At 65.7% G+C, this 21,394-nt stretch overlaps 1 protein-coding gene across 2 annotated transcripts in view; it reads left to right on the top strand.

Annotated features, from left to right (window-relative positions):
* The window catches only part of CCDC85C (coiled-coil domain containing 85C), a 74,428-nt gene extending 53,327 nt beyond the window's left edge, over positions 1-21,101 (top strand). Inside the window, exons 2-6 of one of the 2 annotated variants that reach the window (XM_016160403.2) lie at positions 2,816-2,889; positions 12,009-12,113; positions 16,230-16,325; positions 17,178-17,276; positions 18,029-21,101. In XM_016160403.2, coding sequence (XP_016015889.2) covers positions 2,816-2,889; positions 12,009-12,113; positions 16,230-16,325; positions 17,178-17,276; positions 18,029-18,118 — 464 coding nt within the window. In that variant the 3' untranslated portion in view covers positions 18,119-21,101. Of the gene's footprint in view, positions 1-2,815; positions 2,890-12,008; positions 12,114-16,229; positions 16,326-17,177; positions 17,277-18,028 lie in introns of those variants that run through there. The other variant, XR_004950115.1, reaches the window with a different exon arrangement.
* Positions 21,102-21,394: the final 293 nt, after the last annotated feature.

The raw sequence follows: 21,394 nt of genomic DNA, 5'->3' as shown, positions 1-21,394 counted from the left end.
CGTGTCCTCTGGTCTGTGCCCACGTGTGGCGCATTAGGGAGGACAGCTGGCCCGTGGGCCCTGAGGTCTGGCACTGGCGGTGGGCGGCTGGAGTGTCGTTGGGTCGTTTGTGGAATGTGTGGCCTGCGTCCCTCCCCTGGTGCCGGCTCTGTCACCCCTCTTCTCCTCACTGCCATCCTGGGTGTTGGACCCGCTGCAGCTGAGCGCACAGCTGCCTCAGAGAGGAGCAGTGACGTGTGCCCAGCCCTCCCGCTCGCCGCCCGGCAGGTCTGCTGATTCCGTCCCAGCCTGTGACTCCAGGCGCAGTCTGACGGACAAGGGAAATGCTCGGAGCTCCTGAGTCCTCCATGGAAGTGGCAGAGAGAGGCAAAAACGTCCCCATAGTCAGGGGACTGTGGGTGGGGATGGTGTCCACCTTCCCAAAAGGTCGATGTGTGAGTTAGCGACCTGAGTAGGACCGCCGGTCGCACACGGTGGCTGGTCCCTCTCCTGAGTTCGGGGCTGCGCCTGGCTCCCGTGGTGGGAGCCACAGTGAGCAGGGCGGTTGGCTTGGCTGCCCGCAAGGTTGGAAAGGGGCAGGGAATTGCTTCTCAGTCTTGGGCCACTGATGAGTAAACTGAGGCAGGGGGCAGGCAGGGGCATGGACCGTAGTGACCACGGGACGAAGAAGGGTGCGAGCAAGGCCTTTATACAGCTGCAGTCAGCCAGGCCAGCCAGCCAGGGTCCCTGCCCGAGCTGGTGGGATCTGCTGGCACTGGGCGTGCGTGCAGGGTCCCGGCGGAGAGGCCTTCGAGGTCACTGCTTGGGGTCCAGTCCCACCTCTGCTGCGGCCCTGCATGGTGCTGTGAACAAGCCATTTCACCTCTTGGAGCCTCAATTCCTCAGCTGTCAAAGGGGTATACCTAGAGTGGGGGTGAGGCGAGGCCAGCGCAGGGAGCACCCCACCCCGGTGGGGCTCCCCAGCAGGCCTGGCCAGTGGTTACCAGTGTAACCCCTGGGTCTGAGGGGGGGCTGGCCTGCCTCCTCCCTCTCTGGAAGGCTCTGCATTCCTGAGAGGTGACTGGAGTGGGGGGAGTCCTCCCGCGAGTGGGGGGGTCCTCCGGTCTCACTCCCAGCGGTGAGTGGGCGGGGCCAGCCTCCTTGCTCCTGCCCCGAGCTGGGCCTGATGCTTAAAAATGCAAGTGCTCCTGGGCCTGGTCTGGGGGCTGGCCAGGTGGGGCTCCCGGAGATACTTCCCTGTGCCTAGGGAACAAAGTGGCGCAGGCAAACAGGGCTCGGGGCTGCTGCTCATAACTGGGGCGGCCTCGGGGGCCGGGCAGGAACTCTCGGGGCCTGGGCCAAGCCCTGGTGCGGGAAGGTCACGGCGTGCTGGGGGGAGAGCTACTGCCACCCCAGGACTCCGGGGCACTAGCGGGGGAGGGGCCTGGCGTCTCTGTCATCGGTGAGGATGCCAGGGGGCGGGACTTACTGGGTGGTGCCGGGTGTGCCCGGGGGTGGACAACGCTTTGTTATTCCCTCGGCGTGTGACGGTCCCGCGGGTTCTCCAGCAGCGCCCAGGCCCTCTTCGCCCACCCAGGACTGTTAAAAGCCCCGAGGGGTCCATTCGGAGTCCCCGAGTCCCCGAGGCGGTAGTGTGGGGACTAGAGAGCTGGCCTCGGAGACAGAGGGTCAGCGGGGTGATCTGGGAAGACCCTGCGTCCTGTCGTGGGGAGGGGGCGCAGCAGGAGCAGCAGCGGCCGGCCCGGGGTGCGTGGGGCCCAGGCTGGCATCTGGGCTGTGTGAACCTTGGTGAGGTTCCCATGTGAACGAGAAGCCTGTGGCCTGCCCGGAGCAGGCACCGCCCAGCACCCCGGGGAGGAGCCCCGCAGTGCCTGGCGCAAACCGGGGTCCCGGCCCTTCCCGCCTCTGCGCCTGCGCGTGCGCCTGCCTGGACGGCTCGGCCCCCTGCCCTCCCCTCCCGCCGGCCCCTCCCCCACGAGGTCACCTCCTCTAGGCCTGTCCCGGAGTGACTTTGTCATCATGTCATCATTTTGTCCTCTGACCCTGATGGCCGAGGCAGGACCAGGGCTCCGGGCGCAGGGCGGGGAATTCCGCCTGCTTCTGACTGTAGAAAGGGGTCAGCGTGCCGAGGGACGGGGGGTTTCAACCTCTGCTGTGTTCAGAGGGCAGGTCGGGGTGTGCCAGAGGCCTGTCGCCGCACCTGGCTCCTGGAGGCGAGCGTCGTGTAGGAATGTGGAGGCTTACCTGCCGTCCGTGCCTCTTCCAGCCACGTGGGAGCTCCCGCAGGTCAGGCGCAGAGGACCCCGGACTCAGCTGGCATGCCTGGGAGCCTCAGTTTCCCCATGTGGACCCCGGACTCCCTGGGGATTGCAGCTTTCTATAAGTTTGCTGTGGCTGAACCAAGGAAGAAATTATGTTTCCATGAAAGATTTTGAGGAGATGAGGAAGGCTGGTATCTTTCAGAGTGCAGAGTGATTTTAGAACGTAAAGAATTTGAATTGACTTAACGTGGAAATTTGTCACTGACCTGTGTTCCTGAACTTTGAAGCATGAATATTTGGGCTAAGAAATAGTTTCTTTTGATAAATAAACAATTAACAAATACTGTGTGTGGGGAAAAATGTCCCTGGTTGTGGGGGTCCCATCGGGGGAGTGTTGGAGGGGACTCGTTTTGGACCCGAGGCATCGCGGAGGCCGAGAGCTCGCGAGGACGCCCCTCGTCTCGCTTCTGCAGGGGGGTGTGTGTGTAGTGGGGGGGGCAGCTCTCCCATGGGAGACCACGTTAACGTGCCCCCGCCTTCCCGTGTCATTGCAGATCCCTCGTCCACGTACATCAGACAGCTGGAGTCCAAGGTGAAGCTTCTGGAGGGTGACAAGCTCCCCGCACAGGTAGGCCAGCTGGGGGCCGTGCCCGCGGCACCCGAGGGCCAGCCCGAGCCGTCTGCCCGCCCGCCGCCCCCATATGCGCCTCGTCCCAGCTTCCCTGGGCTCCTTTCCCGTGTCACGCCCGTAGCCTGCCCCCGCCAGCCTCTTCCGCCCCAGGTCACCTCCAGGTCACCCGGATTGCTGGCACCTCACCCTTGCTCCACAGCCTCTCGGGTCCCTCTGTCACGCCCTCTCACTGCCTGTCCTTCAGTGGTCTGCAAGGTCCTTGAGGGCCCTACTAGGCCTGTCCCAGAGATATCGCAGACAGGGATGGGCCACTTGCTCTGCCCCTGGGACGGTTGAGTGAATCGAGGCCGGAGAGGCGGGCTGGCATGGTTCCCCCAGACCCACGCGGGACACGCCCTTCCCTGGTGGGGTCCACCTGCCTCCCTCTGAGCCCGGCTCGTGCCGGCAGGCAGGTGAGGCCGTGGGTCGTCCCAGCACGTCCCCAGCTCGGGCGGCGGGTGAGGGCAGTGCAGGCCGAGAGGCCGAGCGGGGCACTGCGCGGCGGCGTGGCGGGGCCTTTCCCGCTGGGCGTGGGGCGGTGGTGCAGGCCGTGGCCAGCCCCCGGCCCGGGTTCAGGGGACCGGTGGGCTTGGCTGACCCCTCCAGCCTCTCCCCACCTCGTGCCCATTCCTGGCTTAATCTCCCCTCCCCCTCCCCGGGCACACCCCGGTTCAGAGCTGGGATGCCCAGAGTGTTTCTCTGGGAACCAGCCCGAGGGGAGGCTCAGCTGCCTGGCCGCGGTTGCTAGGTGACCGGTGGGCTTGGCGCCACTGCATGCCCCGGGAGCCCGCGGCACCCTCTCTGCCTGCCGGGCGGCTGCTGGGGGCTCACTGCCCAAGCGTGAGCACAATCGCCTCGCATCGCTCCTGCTGGGGGCAGCTCTGCAGGACTCGGCAGAGTACAGGGTACAGGTCTGCAGTCCCCCGACTCCTCACCCCCCTCAGGTGCCAATCCAGGCATTGAATTACATGGCTGGTTTTGTGACTCTGTGTGGGGGTTTAAGGTCCCACATGGTGGCCCACAAGCCACGCCGTCCCCTCGAGGCTGGCGGGGGTGGGAGGGGCTGGGGCCTCACCCGGCTGTGGGCTGGGGAGTGGGCTAGGCCGTGGGAGCTGTGGGCGGAAGTGATACAGGGAGTCGGGGTGGCAAGGCGGCACTCGGGCTCAGGAGCAGGTGCCCGTCTGCCGGCCGCAGCCTCGGGCAGGTGGGGCGGTGGCCCTGCGCGTCTCCCCGATCTGTCCATCCTTTGCCCATCGGTCCTGGGAGTGCGGGATGAGAGCTCAAGACGCGAATTCGGGATGCCGTCTGCAGCATGTCCCCGGGTCCCGCCGGAGCAGGGCTTGTGGCCCTGTCTCCACAAGGACGGAGGTGCCGCTGATCCTGTGGCCCCTGCTCTCCCAGACCACATTGTCCCACTGGGAAAACACAGCCCAGTGCGAGGTGGCGGACTGGGACTCGGGGAAATGTGCACACGCTCGGCCCCCACGCCCACATGTGCAAGGGCGGAGGTGGACAGGGGCCCTGCGTCCGGGGCGTTAGGGCGCGAGTGTCTCGGCCTGGAGCAGTGGGTTCTGGCCCTGCCTGTGCCCATGGCCGGGCTATGCACGCCAGGCACAGACCCTGTCTGACGGGGCGGCTGGCTGCGGGCAGTTAGATTGGGACTTAGGGCCAAGCCCGAGTTTCTGTCCACTCTCTGCTGGGACAGGAGAAGCGCTGAGCGCTCAGAGACCACCACCCCGTGCGGAGGGTCCCAAGTGTCTAATTTCCGTAGACCTTCTTTTTCCTCGAACGAAGCCTCGCGAAGCTGAGCCGCTCCGGCGGAGCGTGTGTCGTGGTGGGCGGCCACCCAGGCCCCATCCCCCGTCTCCTCCTCAGCAGGGACTCTGCAGGTGGGCCGGGGCCTCGCCGAGGGTCTCTCGGTGAGTGAGTGGGAGCCGGGGCTGCACCCGGAGTGCCAGCAGGAAGGCAGCCGTGGGGCACTGTGGCCGCGGCCGCGCTGGTGCATCACGACCGCCCACCCTCGTCTCGCCCTCGACCTGCAGGCGGGACGAGCACTCAGGCGCCGCCGGCTTCGGCAGGCGTCCCCAGGTCCACCCACGGGGCCCCGGCCGCCCCCGCCAGCGCCGTCACCGGGGCTTGCCCGTGGGGGCGGGCGGGTGTCGCCGGCCCTGGAGGAGGGCGCTGCAGGAGAAGCGAGTGACAGAGACGGTGGGAGACGGGCCGCCCCCTCCCTCCAGGCTTCTTGGTGGCAGCTCACGCCGAGGGCGGCTCAGGTGGACCAGCCGTGTAAGGATCCTCAAGCCGCCTCATGTCCCTGTTTGCTCACCTATAAAATGGACAGCCCGGGGCTCCCTCCGCTGTGTGCATGGCCCTGCGGTGCAGGGCTGACCAGGCGGAGGCCTGCGGTCAGGGAGCTTGCTGTCCGGTCTCACACCTGTCCCAGCCTGACCACCTCCTTGTCCCAGCCAGCCGGACTCACGTGCACAAGGGGTATGCCGGCGGACACCGGGGGTGGGGAGAGCCCCATGACCAGGGCTCGACCCATGTGAGAGTACTGGCCTTATTCTGAGGGGGTCCAGGGAAGATGGACTCCCAGACTCCCCTAAGTCATGGGCTCCCAGCTCAGGAATGGCCTCTTGCCGTCAGCCTTCCCACTCACCCCCACGTGGCTCTGTGCTTGCTCTGAGCTCTCGCCCTGTGGGCTGCCCACCCCTGCTGGTAGGGTGTCGAATCCCCCCCTGGGGAGCCTGGTCCCCACGCCTGCTGGACTGTCAGCTACTTAAGCACTGGCTGTAGGGTCTGAGGGGCCAAGTCTGCATCTCCAGTGCTCAGCTCAACTGGACCAGGTGGATGCATTTTGAAGAGCCCCTGGCAGCTCCCCACCCCACCTCACCCCCAACCTGGAGTCCTCGGCCAAGAGGGGAGGCTTGTTCCTGCCCAGGATAAGGAAGGTCTGCTCAGCCAAGGGTGAGCTGCTTTATAAGGTAGTGAGAGTATCATCTTTAGAGGTAATCAAGTGATGGATGGATGACTGTGATTGGGAATCTTGAAGAAAGAGGTTGCTGCTGTGGGTGGGATTCCGGCCTTGGCCTCATGAGCTCTGGCTTGTGTGGTTTTACGATTCTGGCACTGAAGTCTTATCGCTGACATCAAATTGCGTGGGAACCCCCAGCTCTGTGCGGAGTAGGGGACCTGCCTGTTGGCAGAGAGCTGGAGAGCAACGTTATTCTTTTCACAGTCTTAAGGAGGTGTTGCTTTGGGGTTTGGGTGGGAGGGCAGAGGGCCCATCCGAATTCCCGCTTCCCGCTGCCCCGCCCCCTCCCCCCACGGCCTCTACTTAACTCCAGAATAGCTCTAATTAAAGCAGCCGGAGTGTTCACAGACCGAGTTACTGTAGTACGGCTCGCATTCTCTTTCTCTTGTCGGCTTTAAGATTTCATCGATGCAGCTGCTTCCTCCGGGGTGATTCATCTCGGGCCCCCGTACACATTGTTATTTTTCCTGCGGATTCTCTGTGCCCGGCCGCACTGGGGTGGGGGCGGCTGTCATTGATGCTGGGGCCTCAGCGCTGTCTTTTCCTCGGTTAACTCCCCTGCTGGGCTGATAAATGAAGCCTCTGTGTGCGCTCAGAAGCCAGCTTCACAAAGGCGCAAGAAGCCCGCGGTGCCGTGTCCCACCGGGCCAGCGGGCGGCCATGTGGGGGAGTGCAGGCCGGGGGCCAGGCCTGTGACTGAACAGCCCCCAGCCTGCCTGCCCCCCCGCCCCCTGCGCCCTTCCCGGCCTGCTCTTTCCCCCGTCCTGCTGAGCCACACTGGTGGCCGAATGCTCAGGCTGGAAGCGACCCCAGGATTGACACCAAGCACAGAGGGGGAAACTGAGGCCTAGGAGGAGGAGCAGGATTTCCTGGCCGGGGCGGTCGTGTTAGTCCGCAAGGGCCGCTGAAACACAGAAGCACCTACTGGGCTCACGGTTCTGGGGCCGGAAGTCCAAGATCAGGGTGGTGGTGGGGGGGAGGGGCTGTGTCCCGGGCCTCTCTCCGGGGCTGGTCGATGGCCACATAGTCCTTCCCTCTGTGTGGGTCTGCGTCCCTTTTATGAGGACAGTGGTCGCGTAGGATTAGGGCCCACGCTGATGACCGCACTTTAACTCGGTCACCTCGGTCACCCATCTCCAAACAGGTCACGGTTGGAGGTCCTGGGCGTGAGCTCGCCACCTCAGGAATTGCCACAGTTCAGCCTGCAGCAACGCTGTCATCCGCCTGGTGGCATATTAAAGTGCCCCGGGCCCGGAAAGTGCCTGCACCGGCCGGCCCGCCCCTGCGGCGGCCCCGTAGGCAACAGTCTGCGTTCCTGGTGCCTCGGTTTTCCTCCGTGTGAGACGTCCGGTCCGTCCGTGCGGCTCTGATCGGAGCCCGCATCTGCGGAGCGCCTTGGGCGGTAGCAACCTCTCACCTTCTTCTGGTGCCAGGGGATGGTGTGCCACTTACCATCGGGATGGCCTTGGGCCAGTGGCTTAGCCTCCCATGCGCAAAGCCGGGACCCTAGTGGTGCCGGCCGCAGGATTAAAGGGCAGGTCCTGGACGACACGAGGCTGGGCTGGCCAGCGGCACCGACATCGCCCGTGGGCCACCTGGCGGCTGAGTGTCCTTCTTGACCCCCGTTTATGTGCAAGAGGCCTGGAAGGTGGGCGGGGTGCTCAGATCCGTGCAGTCGCAGTGCGGGTTGGATCTTGCAGGCCTGTGTCCCATCCAATCCAAGGGGGCCCACCTCTCTCCTTAGAGAGAGGTGGGCCCATGCGAGGTGACGGCTCCTGTGGAGGGGACCTGGTCCGCAAGCCACCCGTCACAGGCCTCGAGGTCTGAACAGGTTTGGAAAATGGGATCGAGGGCCAGAAACTGCGTGGGGCGGGGAGCGGTGGCAGCTGCGGAGAGTGAGGGAGTTAACCACACGCGGGTCACGCTGCCCCATCTCAGTGCATATTAGGAAGAACCTTCTGGGCCCCCAGCAGCGTTCTTGGTAGCCTGCATGTGAGTTCTCTTAACACTGAAAAAGGAAGTAAATCTGTTCGGTACTCCCTCTTGCGAAGGCCCTGAGGACAGAGCGGGGGCCAGTGGGGGCATGTCCCAACCCGGCCACTCCGAGCTAGCTTGGATCTGGGGGTGTCTCCAGGCCCGTGCACCTCACCCTGCCCTCTCAGAAGGGCTGCTTTTCTCTCCTGGGGCAGCTGCATTCTGGTGTGAGCCTTGGAGGCCTGCGAAAGGTCTGGTCCCAGTGCCAGTGAGTGGCCGACGTGGTCAGTGCTTGTTAAATCTGGAGTTTTAAAATCGTGGGGCTCCTGTGAGGTGCCTCGGGGACCCCCTGCCCCGGCCCGTGGTGCGGGAGAACCCCTCCGGCCGAGCCGAGGTCCTGGCGGCTTTGCGCTGCTGGGTGTCCAGGGCGGGGGGCAGAGGCGAGGGGCGCGGCGGGCGTTTGCTGGGTGACACTGCCTCTCTTCCCTTCCAGCTGCCCCGCCCCCACGTCCGGAGGAGCTGGCTCCAGGTAGCGCTGCCCGGCGGGGCTCGCGTGCCGTGGTGTTTGTGGTGTCCGTGGTGTTCGGGGCGGGGGCGGCTGCTTGGAGGGCTGTGTGATGCACTGTCTGCTCTGGGTCCCCACACTTGGGACCCTTCCTGTCCCTTCCGGGAGCCGAGCACCACCCAGGGGCCCTGGTTCTGCCTTTAGAGGAATCTTCCCGGGACCTGCCCCCACTCTGAGCTGGCGTCAATTTCCAGCTTTACAAAAGGACAGGAAGAGCACTGAGGGAGTGACCCCCCGGCCCCTGCGGTGCTCCACGCCTGCCTGTGCCCGCCCTACCTGTGAGGGCAGCAGGGCTGGTCACTGCCATCTCCACTCGGCAGCGTGGACCCCGGGCGCAGCGTGGGAGGAGGGGTTTGCCAAGGCCGCCTGAGTCAGCGGTGGCTCTCGGCTGGCCCAGGAGGAAGCGGGCACCCCTGGGACCCGGTGCTGTGCTCCCACCCCGCTGAGAGACGCCGAGGTGGGCGTTACCGAGACACTCACCCGCCCCTGCACCGGGATGGCCCCTCTGAGGGGTTCCTGCCCCTGGTCACCACGCACAAGTTGGCCCAGGGTCCTGGGTCTGGGGTTCTGAGCGGTCACCTGCAGGCGGACAGCTGGGCAGGGAGCCGGGTGCCCCTGTGCTGGTGTTCCCCCTCCAGCCCCCACCCTTAGTCAGGTGCCACCTCCCGACCAGGGGGCACACAGTAGGTGCTTCTTGCACATGAAACTGCTGCAGTGAGAGGTCCCACTCAGGAGGCCAGAAGCCCCTTGGGTGTAGGAAGGAGGGGGCAAGAGTTGCTGTCCTTGAAGTGAACCCCCGAAAGTGGACCTTCCCACAGCAGCCTGTCCCCCAAACAAGGAGCCCCACGTGGACAGGCGGGGCTTCCTTTCCTCCGTGCCTGCCTGCAGCCTGTTTCTTTTCTGCTCCTGGGAGTGTGGGGGTGGCCCCAGGGGACCCCGCACAGCTCGGCAAGCGGGAGCCCCTGGTGGGGAGGCGGTGGCGTTCCGTAGCAGCGCAGGGGCCGGGAGACGCCGGGGCTGGCGGCCCGGAGCCGGGCAGCGTTGGGGCGGCGGCCCTGGACGGAGCCCGTGGCCTTCACGGCGGCCTCGGGCCCTGCGGCCGCCTGCGTCTCCCTCCCGGTCCGCTCCTGGCCCAGGACTCTCCTGCTGCCCTCGGGTGTGGGGACTGGGCGGGGCGGGGTCGGGGAGCAGTGCCGTTTTTGTAGCACTGGGTCTCGTTTCTGTCCCTTTCAAGGACTTGGGCACAGCTGTGCCGGCCCCTGCCTCCCGTGGGTCATGTGTCAGACCCCGTCTGCCACGTTAGGGGGCTCCCGGTGGGCAGGCGTCCTCTCCGGGGGAGCAGCAGTGCCCCGCGCCCCGAGGCGCCGGCCCAGCCGCCCCGAAGGCCATTCCACTGCCTTCCCCTCAGCGAAGAATACCTCGGGATCGCTTTCTCCCGGGCCCCAACCGGCAAACACCAGGATTTTTAATTTGGGTTTAAGTGCAATTATGGTTCTTTTCGATGCGTCATTAGCCACATGGCCCCTAATGAGAGATTGTGCATTTCCCCGCCAGCTCCGAGCCTTGCTGGTAAAATCCCGTGGACGTGCAATTATTTGTAGATGGTCACCGAAGGCCGGGGTGGGCAGCGATGCGGCTAATTACACCCCCGCCCCCCGCCCCCGCGCACACACCTCCTCCCGGGGAAACCGGCCGGGCGGGGGAGGTGCGACATGCGGTGTTCCGAGTGACAGCACGTGGGCGGCTTGGGAGCCCGCTTGGTCCAGGGCCGGAGAAGCTGGGAGGGGGCGAGATTCGCCCCCAGCAGGGTCTGGACGGCGGGCGCGCAAGGACAGGACAGCGCCCGGCTGCCCCGGTCCAGGGCCGGCAGCGGAGCAGCGGCCCAAACCCCTGGCCTTGCGGCCAAACGAACGTTGGCGTGTGCGCATGTGTGTGTGCGTGTGCGTGTGTGTGCGCACGCGTGCCCGGTTCAGGCCTTACACCTGGTCTCTGAACCTTCTCTGGCCACCTGGTACAGCAGGTGGGGCTGTCCCTGCAGAAGGGCGTCAGGGCAGGTGAGGGTCCAGTGGCACCTGGCGTGGATGTCCGGTGCCTTGGGGTTTAGAACCCAGCACACGCTCTGTTGGGCAAGATGTCGTACTGTGATAGAGACTTTGCCAGGAAAACAAGTCTGGGATTTTCATCTCCCGTGAAGCTGGGGGTGCCTCCCCCCAGGAGAGACGAGCCGGGGGCTGGTGAGTGAGAGCTGGGTGACGGGCTGGGCAGGGGCTGCAGCCTCTTTCTCTCTGGCACCCCGTGACGGGGGTGACTCGACGGGACCCCTGGCCAGGCCCGGGAGCGCTGAGCCACCGCGGGCTCCCACACCTCTGGTCGACCCAGGCACAGCCATGGCGAGGGGCGTGACAGGCCCATTTCAAGATCGAAGGCCGTGCCCAAGCCTCCCTGGTGAGACCCAGCCGCACTTTGGGGGCCGCCTGGTGGTCGGGACGAGGGGCCCCCAGGCGCGGCTGCTGTCAGTCCTGCCCAGGTCTGTGGGTGACTCTGCAGCCTGCCAGGCACAGGACAGACCCCTGCATTTCATCTGCACAGCACAGCTCCCTCAGTTCCTTCGAAGTGGAAGAGGCTGGTTGGGCCAGTCACTGGCTCAGCCGGAGGCCCGGGCGGGGTGGAGCCTGAGTCCTCCTCTCCCCGCTGGGCCCCGGCCCCCAGCCCCCAGCCCCCAGCCCCCAGCGTCTGGCAGGGGGTTGCTTTGCCCTGAAGGCAGCCGCCTAAGACCAAAGGTGTGTGTTTCCATTCATTCATTCATTCATTCACTCACTCACTCACTCACTCACTCACTCACTCGTTCCTCGAACACCCATTCCCCCCCCTCCCTGCCTCCCTCCTGAGTGCTCCCTGGGCCTCAGCTCTGAGCCCACCTTGCTCTGGTTCCCCTGGATACAGAGGCGTGAGACTCGGGGTCCCCCTTTGGGATGTCGTCTGGCGGAGGCTGACGTGCAGAGCTCCCTGAACAGGGCGCTCTGATGGGCTCACCCGGTAAACGAGCCCCAGCACCCGTGGGAGGCAGGAGGACTTTCCTGTGGAACTGGCCCCAGGCCTGGAGAGGGGGTGGGGGGACCCACGTGGCAGAGGCCGGAGCAGAGGAACGAGGGCTGCGGGGAGAGCCACGCCCTCCCCCTCCCCCCTCCCCTGTGTGTCCAGCGGGTCAGCAGTGCGCGTGCGCAGCACACAGCGGGTGGGGAGCGCACCAAGGCCCCGCTGCTGGCCCCTGCCGGGGCGGGATGTAGGGGCTCCAGCGGGGGGCGGGGGGGTGGGGCGCATGGCTTCTAAGCCGGTGCCCAGACCAGACGGCAGCCGTGAGGGACGGAGCAGCTGCCAGGGCCCAGGCGGGGTGTCTCGTCCCTGGCGGGGCAGGGGGCAGCAGTTGCGGGTCCCGAAGGGGTGCAGCCCGTGCGCCCCCCGGCTGGCCCCTCGCGTCTAACCTCTCCCCCTCCTCTGCCGCAGGCCGGCCCCGGGGAGTTCCGGACGCTGCGGAAAGGCTTGTCCCCGTACCACTCGGAGTCCCAGCTCGCCAGCCTGCCCCCTTCCTACCAGGACTCCTTGCAGAATGTGAGTGCCTCTCGGCCAGCAGCCGCTGTCCTGTGTGGCTCGGAGCCTTGGTCCCCGTTCCAGCTGAGGGGCGAGGAGGCTCAGGCCGGCTGGCGACGTGCCTGGGCCGTGGACAGTCCGTGGCCGAGCCGTTGGGGGACCCCTGGCTTCTGCCAGAGCCGCTTCCAGGTCAGGGGAGGACAGCGGGTGGAGGCACAGCCGTCCTCATCCCTCGGCCGTCTTCCCCGACCCTCCCGGGAAGGGCCCTGGGCTCCCCGACTGGCCCTTGGAGGCTCGCAAGGGCCCAGCGTGGCAGTTAGAGGTGGAGACAACTTGGGGTGACATTGTGGCAGCACAGGACAGTGTCCAGAGGCCACGAGAGCAGCTGCCCAGGTGCAGCCACCTGCTGCTGAGCATGAGTCTCTCTCTCCTTGGGCACACCGCGGAGGGAGTGCTGGCCAGCGTGGGGGTTGGGGCGGGGCTGGGCTCACACATGCGGGGGACACCACCCCGGCTCTGTGACCGAGGGCGTGAACTTCAGTTATCTACAGGGGCCTCCAGGGTTATCCTGGCCTGGGCCCCCCGGGAGGTGGACGGCTAGCTCAGGGCTGCGCCCCGGGGTGAATGCCTCCCTCAGACCTGTAGAATGCACAGGCCTCTAGGGGCAGAGAGCCCACGCGTGACTGCCCAGGGGTTGGAGGGGGCCAGGATGAGTAGAGATTGCTAATGGGTACAGGGTTTCTTTTGGGGGTGACAGAAATGTTCTCTCACGGTGATTGCCCACGTCTGTGGCCATGCTGAAACCCGCTGCCCAAGAAGCACTTGCCCTCCTGAGCTCTGAACATGGTCATAATCAGAACGACCCGCGTTTCTGGAGTGTCCGCTACGTGCCCTCCGTGCACGGAAGCCTCACAGCCAGGCGGGGCCCCTTCCTGTCCCCGTGAACAGTTGCGCAGCAGGCCTCAGGTCATCCTGCAAGGTGGGCACGTGGGCCTGGACCCTCGCCCCGGGGGCCCGGCCTTGCCGTTTGCCCCGCGTCCCGGCCAGCGGGGACGAGCAGGGCCCCGCGGGCCTCGCGGGCCTCGGCGCCGGCAGGCGTGGGGGGCGCTGCCGCTGGCTGCCGGCCGGGCGGTCTGTTTCTCTTCAGAGGCCCTCGCACCTCCTCCAGGGGCGTCGCTGCTGACGCTGCGCAGGGCCCGCTGACAGCAGATAATCCAAATATTTATCCAGGAGCCTGTGGCTGAACAAGGTTCCAGTCTTCATGAGGAAAAGGCTCGAGATGCCGGCGGCACCCACAGGGGCGGCTCCTCCATGTCCTGCCCCCCTCGTTCATTCTGACCGCCCGTGGGAACCCCGATGACTCGTAGTGATGGCGTGCGCTTGTCCAGAAGCCCCCACGGTGGTCTGCAAACTGTAAAGTGCTGCAGGCCTGGCCAGCTGCCGTGAAGCGCCAGGCCTCCGGGGTGGGGTGGATTGCCGGTGTCACTTGGCTAGTGTGTGCCGGTGTGGGGCTGACCTAGGCCTGGGGGCCAGGGGCAGCATGAGGCTCCACCACGGCTGGGGGCAGGTCCCTGGGGTGGGCGGAGAGGGTTGGGGAGTCTTGAGGCAGCAGTGGAGGGGCGGGGCCAGGTGGAGGCTCAGAGGCCAGGGGTCCATAGGTACCACGCCCTTGTTGGGCCCTGGGGAGCCTCTGTCTTGGATGCTGCCAGCGGTATAGGCTGCTCTACACGTGGGCACGTCTTCTGTAAGCTACCTGCAGGTCCCAGGGGACGGCAAGGGCAGATAGTCCACGCATCAGAGGGTCCCAAGGTGAAACCGGCGACTCTGGTGGGGCGCCCCTTCTCTGCTGGGCTCGCTGTCCCCAGTGCCCCCACCCCCACACCCACTGTGTCTCCCATCCCCTGCCTCCTGTGTCCAAGGCCGAGTGTCTGCCCAGGGCCCCCCAGCTCCTTCCTGCGAGGGTCACTGGCCCAGGTGGCTGGGGGGCAGGGTGCAAGGCCTCTGCCTTGGGCTGCAGGGGGATGTCGGCTGGACCCCGGACTCAGGGCCTCACGGTAAGAGCTGTGAGGGGCGCGAGGTGGTTTGCACTCATCAGCCCCCCGAGAGGAGGATCAGGCTTTTGACAGCCGCTGTGCACACTCCTGGGGGGACGTCGGCTTTCAGTTCTCTTGGGTACACACCGGGCTCCCCACTTTTGGCGCCCACCCTGGAGTCTCACAGACCCAGGCTCGAAGCGTAGCCCCGTTGTTTACGAGCCGTTTGGCCTTGGCAAGTTGTCCAGCCTCGCTCTCCGCGTCTGGGAAGAAAGGTGTAGAAAGGTAGCGTCTGCCCGGAGGGCGGGAGTGACCACTCAGTGGGCTGAGAGAGCGTGAGGTGGCTCCGGGCTCGGCGGTCTGTCGTCCACCCCCCCCCCCCCCACCCCACGGAAGGCCTTCCGGGTGAGCTGTGCTTGGGGGATGCCCCAGAGGGGATGGTCCTGGCTGCTTGTGACCACTCCTCATGGCGGCTTCATCTGCAGGATTCCGTTGCCTCGCGGGCAGCCTGGCGAGGTGAGCCCGGACGTGCTGCGTGGCACAGCCTCCCCTGGCCACTCCTGGCTCCCCTCCTGCCTTTGCGCCAGGAATCAGCCCCGTTTCAGAGCAGGTGGTTCAGGGTGCCCCCGGTGCAGATGGGACCGGAGGCCAGAGATGCCGAGGTCCAGGTGCCGGGCTGTACGTGTGTGGCTGCCGCCCCCTCCTGGCCAGTGGAGGGAAGTGCAGCTGTCTGCCTCTTGTGCACCTGTGTGTGTGGCCTGCCTTCCACCTGCCCCCCAGCCTGGCCCCCAGAGCCCCCAGATCTTTTTGGCACCCCCATATGACAGACCTGGCCTGGCACCAGGGGCCAGGCAGCCTGGGCTTCAGTTAGGGAAACAGCCACCAGGCTGCATCCCACACCCTGGGACACTGGGTCCCTTTCTGTTGTTCAGATGAAGAAACTGAGGCAGAGTGGGTTGGGCCCTGCTTGAGTCACAGCCAGCAGAGCCTTGCCCATGCCCAGCCTTCCCTGACCCCGAGGCTGAGGGGCTCAGCGGGGTGAGCGGCGAGGCCCTGGGAGCAGGTCCAGGCCGGGCAGGCAGGTGGGGAGAGAGCCGGGTTTGCCAGGCAGAAGGTTCGGGCCCTGAGGGTCTCTGCACGGCGTGTCTGACTGGGCAGGCTCCCAGGGCGATGGCTCTCAGCTGAGCGCCCCAGGTTGGTCCAGGTGCTGGAGGAGGCATCTGGCCCGCTGACGGGAGGGGAGCCGAGATGCAGAGACGGGAACCCAGCTTGGGGGTCTTCTCCGTGCCCGTGTGCTCACTGGGACATGCTGGTGGTTCTGTCTGGCTCCCTCAGGCCCACGCCCAGCCTGCTCTGACCTCCTCACACTTTCTGGTCCCGGGGCTCCATCCTTGAGGCTTCCCTGTCTGTGAGCTCCTTTAGTGGAGCCCGAGTCTGGGGGTCCCCCTGCAGCCTGAGGCAGAAGCCCTGCACCCTGGACACTTGGGCCAGTGTCCCTTGTGGGGAAAAGCTGGGGGGCCTTGGGCAGACACTTGGCCTTGGCCACAGGTAGACAGGTGCTGGGAGTCTAGACCCCTTCTTCACGTGGCTCGACCTCTGACCCCTCCCCCCAAGGCTGCTGTGGGAGTTGATCCCCTAATTGCCAATTAGTATGTTTGCTGAATCAGGTGGCCAGGTAGCCAGGTGGTCAGACAGGGCTGGGAGGCAGGGCTCAGGGCTGGGAGAGACTCTGGGGGTGGGGGAGGTGGGGGAGGTGGCGGTGGAGGCGAGTTGAATCACCCGCTGGGTGGCTGGGGGAGCCGGGGGGGGGCTCGGAGTCCGGCCACCTGGGGTTTGCCAGGTGATCTTTGCCAGCCTGCATCCCCCTTTGCACCATGGACAGTGTACCTTCCGCGTGTTCTGTGCAGAGGAGCCCACGGGACGCGGTGGTGTCCAGGTGCTGCCCCTCGGCCTTGGCCTAGGCCTCTCCCCCGTCACCCACCCAGTTCTCCCTGCCCGGGCCCGAGCCCCACAGAACGGGGGACTTCGCTCGCCATCGGACTCACCTGTGGCCTCACCTGGGTGCCAGTCAGGGTGAGCTGAACCATGTGATTCCTTCCCACAGGGTCCGGTCTGTCCGGTGCCTGAGCTGTCCTCGCCCCCCTCCACCGGCTACAGCCCCGCAGGACAGAAGCCCGAGGCTGTCGTGCACGCGATGAAGGTGAGGACCAGGCCTCGCCAGCCTTTGGTAAGGTTGAGGGCGAAGCATCAGTGTGATCTCAAGGCTGAGCCTGGGGCTCCGGCCAGCCTGTGCCGAGGAGGACACCTGCCGAGGATGTCGACCGTGGCCTCTAGCCAGTGCACTGAAACCGTGTGACCTGGAAGGAAAATGCCCGCGCGTGCCTCTGAACTCGCGAAGCCAGCTCGAAGCTGCCCACCCGCACCCACTTCCCGCTCCCCCCGGGAGCCCGCTCCCTGGAGCGCCGCAGGGCCCCACGTTTGCCTTCTCTGGGGGCATCTGAGCAGCAGGGAGGGGCTTTCGTCTCTGTGTGGGGGGCTGGGTAGCTGTGCCTGCCTGGAACCCTGTGTGGAGGGACTCGGAGGCGCCAGGTGGTGGTGACAGTGTGTCACCTGTCTGCCATCCCTGCGCCCGGGGAGGTGGGCAGGCGCTCCCTCAAGGTCAGAGTCAAGGCAGGGCGAGGCTAGGACTTGAGTTCAGGCCTCGCAGGCCCAGTGTCCCCTCCAGGAGCAGCTGCCGCCCCGCTCAGGCCTCTGCACCCTGGTCCCTGCACCCGCGCGTGCACCACGGGCGCGCACACACACACACACACCAGCACGTGCATGAGCGGGTGCTGGCCTCAGTCCTCGTGCCCACTGATCACGGGCTGGGGCCCTGGGTCGGCGTGAGCCCCCCGCCCGAGGACGGGCCCTGCCCCTAGGGGTGACGCGGTGGTGCTGCTGTCCTTGCGTGGCGTCTACACTGTCACTGGGGTGAGGGGAAAGGGCACAGTGAGGGAGGACGGCCTGCCCTGCAGGTCTCCAGGCCCCTGACCCTGAGCCCCATCGCCCGCAGGTCCTGGAGGTGCACGAGAACCTGGAGCGGCAGCTCCCGGACAGCCGCGAGGGTGACCTGAGCGAGGAGGAGAAGGCCATCGTCCGTGAGATGTGCAATGTGAGGCGCTTCGTGTGGGGCCGGGCCGTGGCGGGGGTCTGGGGTGGGGGCGGGCGCCCGGGCCTGGCGCTGTGCGTGAGGTCGCCGCCTCCTTCCCGTGTGGACAGGCTGGCGGCCTGGAGGGCCGGGAGGAGGCGGTGGAGCCGGGAACTCTGCCCCGCCTTCCCAGGGAATGGGGTTCCTGATCTCCACAGGCCTGCCCCGGAAGTGTGCCCCTACCCCTCGGGTCTGGTCTGGTTGACCCCATGTGCCCCAGCCCTGGGGCCAGCCCCAGGGGTCTGGCTTCTGGCCTCCCAGCTGGCTGGCGCCCCTTGTGGCTGCTCCGGTGGTGCAGGCAGGAGCCTCCAGCCCGTGGGTCTGCAGGGCCGGTGCTGCCTTTGCTTGTGGAAGTGGGGAGACCCTGGCCTCCCGACCCGCCGCACCGACGCGTGCCTGGACCCTTGCAGGAGCCAGCGGGGGAGGGTGGTTCCCCGGGGCTGGGCCAGGGCCTTCCGCGGGGCAGGTCTGAGCCCGCCTCTCCTGCTGCCTCCTGGGTCGCCGGGCCCACTGGGCAGCCCGAGGCCGAGCCTGCGCCCCAGTGGCGACTCGCTCGGGATGACGGGTGTGGCCACGAGGATGGTTGTGTGAAGACGTGGTCTCTGTCCCCGCCTGGCCTCGGGGCTCTGGGGACGTGGGGCGCGTGGCGGCACGTGCGTGGCCGCGGTAGGCTCGGGGGGGCGGGGGGCGCCACTCACGCCTCCCCTCTGCCCCAGGTGGTCTGGAGAAAACTGGGGGATGCCGCCAGCTCCAAGCCCTCCATCCGGCAGCACCTGTCTGGGAACCAGTTCAAGGGGCCTCTGTAGGCCTTTCCTCCACGGACATGGACTGTCCCTGCCCGGGGTCCCCAGAGGGAGCAGCAGGCCCTCTGGCCGAGCCACTGTCTTCTTCTCCTGTGATGAATTGTACATAGGACGCTGCCTGCCATGGCCGGGCCCCCGCCTGTCACCTCACACACCAGCAAACGGGGGGACGCGACGCCGCCGGCTGTTCCCTGCCGCTCAGCAACCTGGACAGCGTCGTTCCCCCTCGGCGGCCTGGTGGCAACTGAAGGCCGCTCCAAGACGCCGGGCCCAGCAGCCGTGCCAGGCGGGTCCCAGACTCGGGGGAGGGGCGCCGCCTCCAGCCCGCCATGCCCTGGCTGCCACCTGCACTAGGCAGAGGCCACTGGCATCTGGCTCCGGCGCAGGGAGCCAGCACCTCTCCTCACCCGCGTGCTGTGACCTCAGCGCTGGCTCTCTACGCACCGGGTCGCGTGGGTCACAGATCAGGGAACGCCCCTGCCCGTGGCTGGCCGGAGGCGCCCGCGGTTCTTCCTCTGGCCCCTGTGCCCAGCCCCTTTGCCGTCAGCTGGCGCCTGTTTTTAGAGTCCATGCCCCCCACCTGCCACCCCCACTCTGCAACGTCACCCTGTCCTGTGCCGGCTTGTCCTCTATCTTTTCTGGTCCCTCCTGCCCAGTGCCTGCAGCATCTCCGTTTCACGATGGGCCAGGGAACGTGGGGAGGCCGAAGGCCGAGTCCCTGGCTGAGCCCCATGCCTCTCTCTCCGGATGAGCAGCCTCCGCCACGGCCGGGCCTCTGGCCGCAGTGACGAGTTCTGCTCTCCTTGGAAGGAGCCTGACCTGGCTTTAAGGTGCTGTGTGACCTTCAGCAAGTCACCCGGCCCCTCCAGGCCCCTGGTGCAGGACGAGGGCTTGGAGGTCCTCTTAGCCATGCTCGTGGTCAAGGGCCATGAGCTGCTGTCAGCCTGTGTCCCCGCTCACAGCGCGTGAGCCCACAGGGGGCACCTGCTGCAGAGGCGGACGGGGTGGGCAGGGAGCGGAGGCCCACGCTGAGTCCTGCTGCCTTGCTGTCCCATCTGGCGGACAGTCCCCCCACTGAGCCTCAGGGTCCCCCACTGTAGAATAGGAGCATGAGGCCCCCTCGCAGGGCTCTGGGGATCGAATGAGACCGTTAGTATAAATGACCATGTATAAACTGTAAAGAGCAGTAAGTAAATTTTAAAATTTGTGAGGAGGGTGAGGTCCAGAGGGAGCAGGTGACCGGTGGCAGGTGACGAGCGGGATCCCAGGAGCGGGCCGGCAGGCACAGGCCGCTGGGCGTGCCCTGCAACGTCCCCCTCTGTCCCCCGTGCGACCTCACGCGGCCAGCACTCGACGAGCCCCAGAGGTGGTTTTACATCACACAGGTGAGGGACAGGACCGGGTGAGGGAGGGAACCAGGTAGGGGGCGGGAGAGGCTGCCCTGCTCCTCCCCCCAGCGGGGACCCTGAGGGTTCCCCCTGGCTCTTTGCCAGTGGTGCCCTTGGGTCATACACTCAGGGGAAGGGCTCCTGGCCCTCCGCGTGCCCAGGGAGTGCTAGGTGGGTGCTGTCGACAGGGACGGGCGTGTCCCTCTTGCCCTCGGTGTTACAGGAAGCTGTGGGCTTCTCCTGGAAGGAACCTGCTGTCAGGTCAGGTGGTGAGCACCCCGTCATGCACTTGGAGTAGGGTCACGGTACTGGGCGATTCCTGCCTGGTGGGCAGTGAGCTGGGGTACAGAGGCCCCCTCTGGCCTTGGAGTCCAGGGAACCACAGAGCAGCTGAGGGGGTGGGCCATTTGGGGTGGGAGCCAGTGTGGGAGTCCATTTGACATGTTCGGATCAGGTTGGCTTTGCCATGACTGAAAATAAGCAATAAGGAAGGGCTCCTGGCCTCTGACCCAGGAAGAACAGTCCTGAGGGGACCTTTCTCCTCTGGGGGACGTGACCCTGCCCCAGGGATCAGGTGGGGGATGTCCGCCAGGACCCTCCTGCCTGCCGTGGAGGCGGGATGAGCCAGGTGCCGCGTCTCCCTCCTGCCCTGCCTGTGTCCCTGAGCCAGACTGCACGGGGTGGCTTTCTGCCACGGGACTGTACCTGTGACAGTGGTCTCACTCACATAAGCTGTTTCAGACAAGCCAGCAGCGCCTCTGCCTGACCCCACACACGGGGCGCAGTGCGCAATTACAGGGGGAGCCTGCAGGCTGGGGGGCTCTGAGGGGCCTCGCCTCAAGGGCCAGCTCAGGGGAGTCCCAGCTCTGCCACTGCAAGGAGCATGGAGGGTGACTCCGGGTGCCCCCCGGCCCCCCGAGGCCATGCTGGGGTGGGGGTGTTGCCGAACTCGGTGTCCTTTCATAAAGGTCCCTTTCCTTTTCAAAACTCTGATCTCAGACCTGAAGCCCCTTGTGACTCCGACTGCACTGTGGCTTCAGGTCCCACTGTGACGGAGCCCGCCCTTCCGCCTCACCTGGGTGGCGTCTGCTGAGCTCGTTTTTAGGGTGGTGTATCCTCACCAGTGATTAGCTAGGTCAGTGTTGAAAGAGGAAAAAAGTGACCTTTCATTTTTTTCCTTGAAAACTTGAGAGGAAACAAGATACTACTGATTTTTTTTTTTTTTTAAAGAAACAACCCGAATGCATGACTGCGGAGCGGTAGAGGTGTATATTTTTCATAATGTTGGGGAGATTCCGTGCTGCTTTCTGGAAAGGGCTGGAATGTCTGGTTCCTGACCCCGGGCCAGCAGCCACGCTCTATTTTCTGTAGGAAATAGAGGGCCAGCCCCTCCCTGGCTCCGGGCGTGGCTGGGAGCGGACGCCTGTGCCCATTTCTACCTTCTATTGAACCACTTTGATTTGGGGAGAGAAAAAGAAATAGAACTTTTTGATAGTGTGGTAAAAACATTGATTTGAACTATTTTAGTAAAAGGAGTATCAGAAGACGGTGATAGTGTATACTTTGCGCTAGATAAATAAAGGCTCTTTGCAAGCCTGTGTGTGGGTGCGTGATGCGTGTTCTGGGTGGCAGGGTCGCTGGGCAGAGGGCCCTGGCTCCTGGGGGCACCTTGGGTGGGGGTTCAGAGGGCGTACAGCTCCCCTTCCCCCTACAGTGTATGTGGTGGTGACCGGTCACTCCAGTGGCCTCTGCCTGGTCACAGACCAGAGATGGAAAGGATGTCAGGTCCAAACCATCTAACGCAGAAACTCGTCTATGCGGGCACACCCGGGTGACAGTCCAAACTGGTCTGGAGTTCCAGGTCCCTCTAAAGAAAAACCACTGCAGGCAC

Source organism: Rousettus aegyptiacus, unplaced genomic scaffold (assembly GCF_014176215.1).
Source record: "Rousettus aegyptiacus isolate mRouAeg1 unplaced genomic scaffold, mRouAeg1.p scaffold_m13_p_3, whole genome shotgun sequence".
Classification (NCBI taxonomy): Eukaryota; Metazoa; Chordata; class Mammalia; order Chiroptera; family Pteropodidae; genus Rousettus; species Rousettus aegyptiacus.
This window is presented reverse-complemented; position numbering and strand designations above follow the sequence as displayed.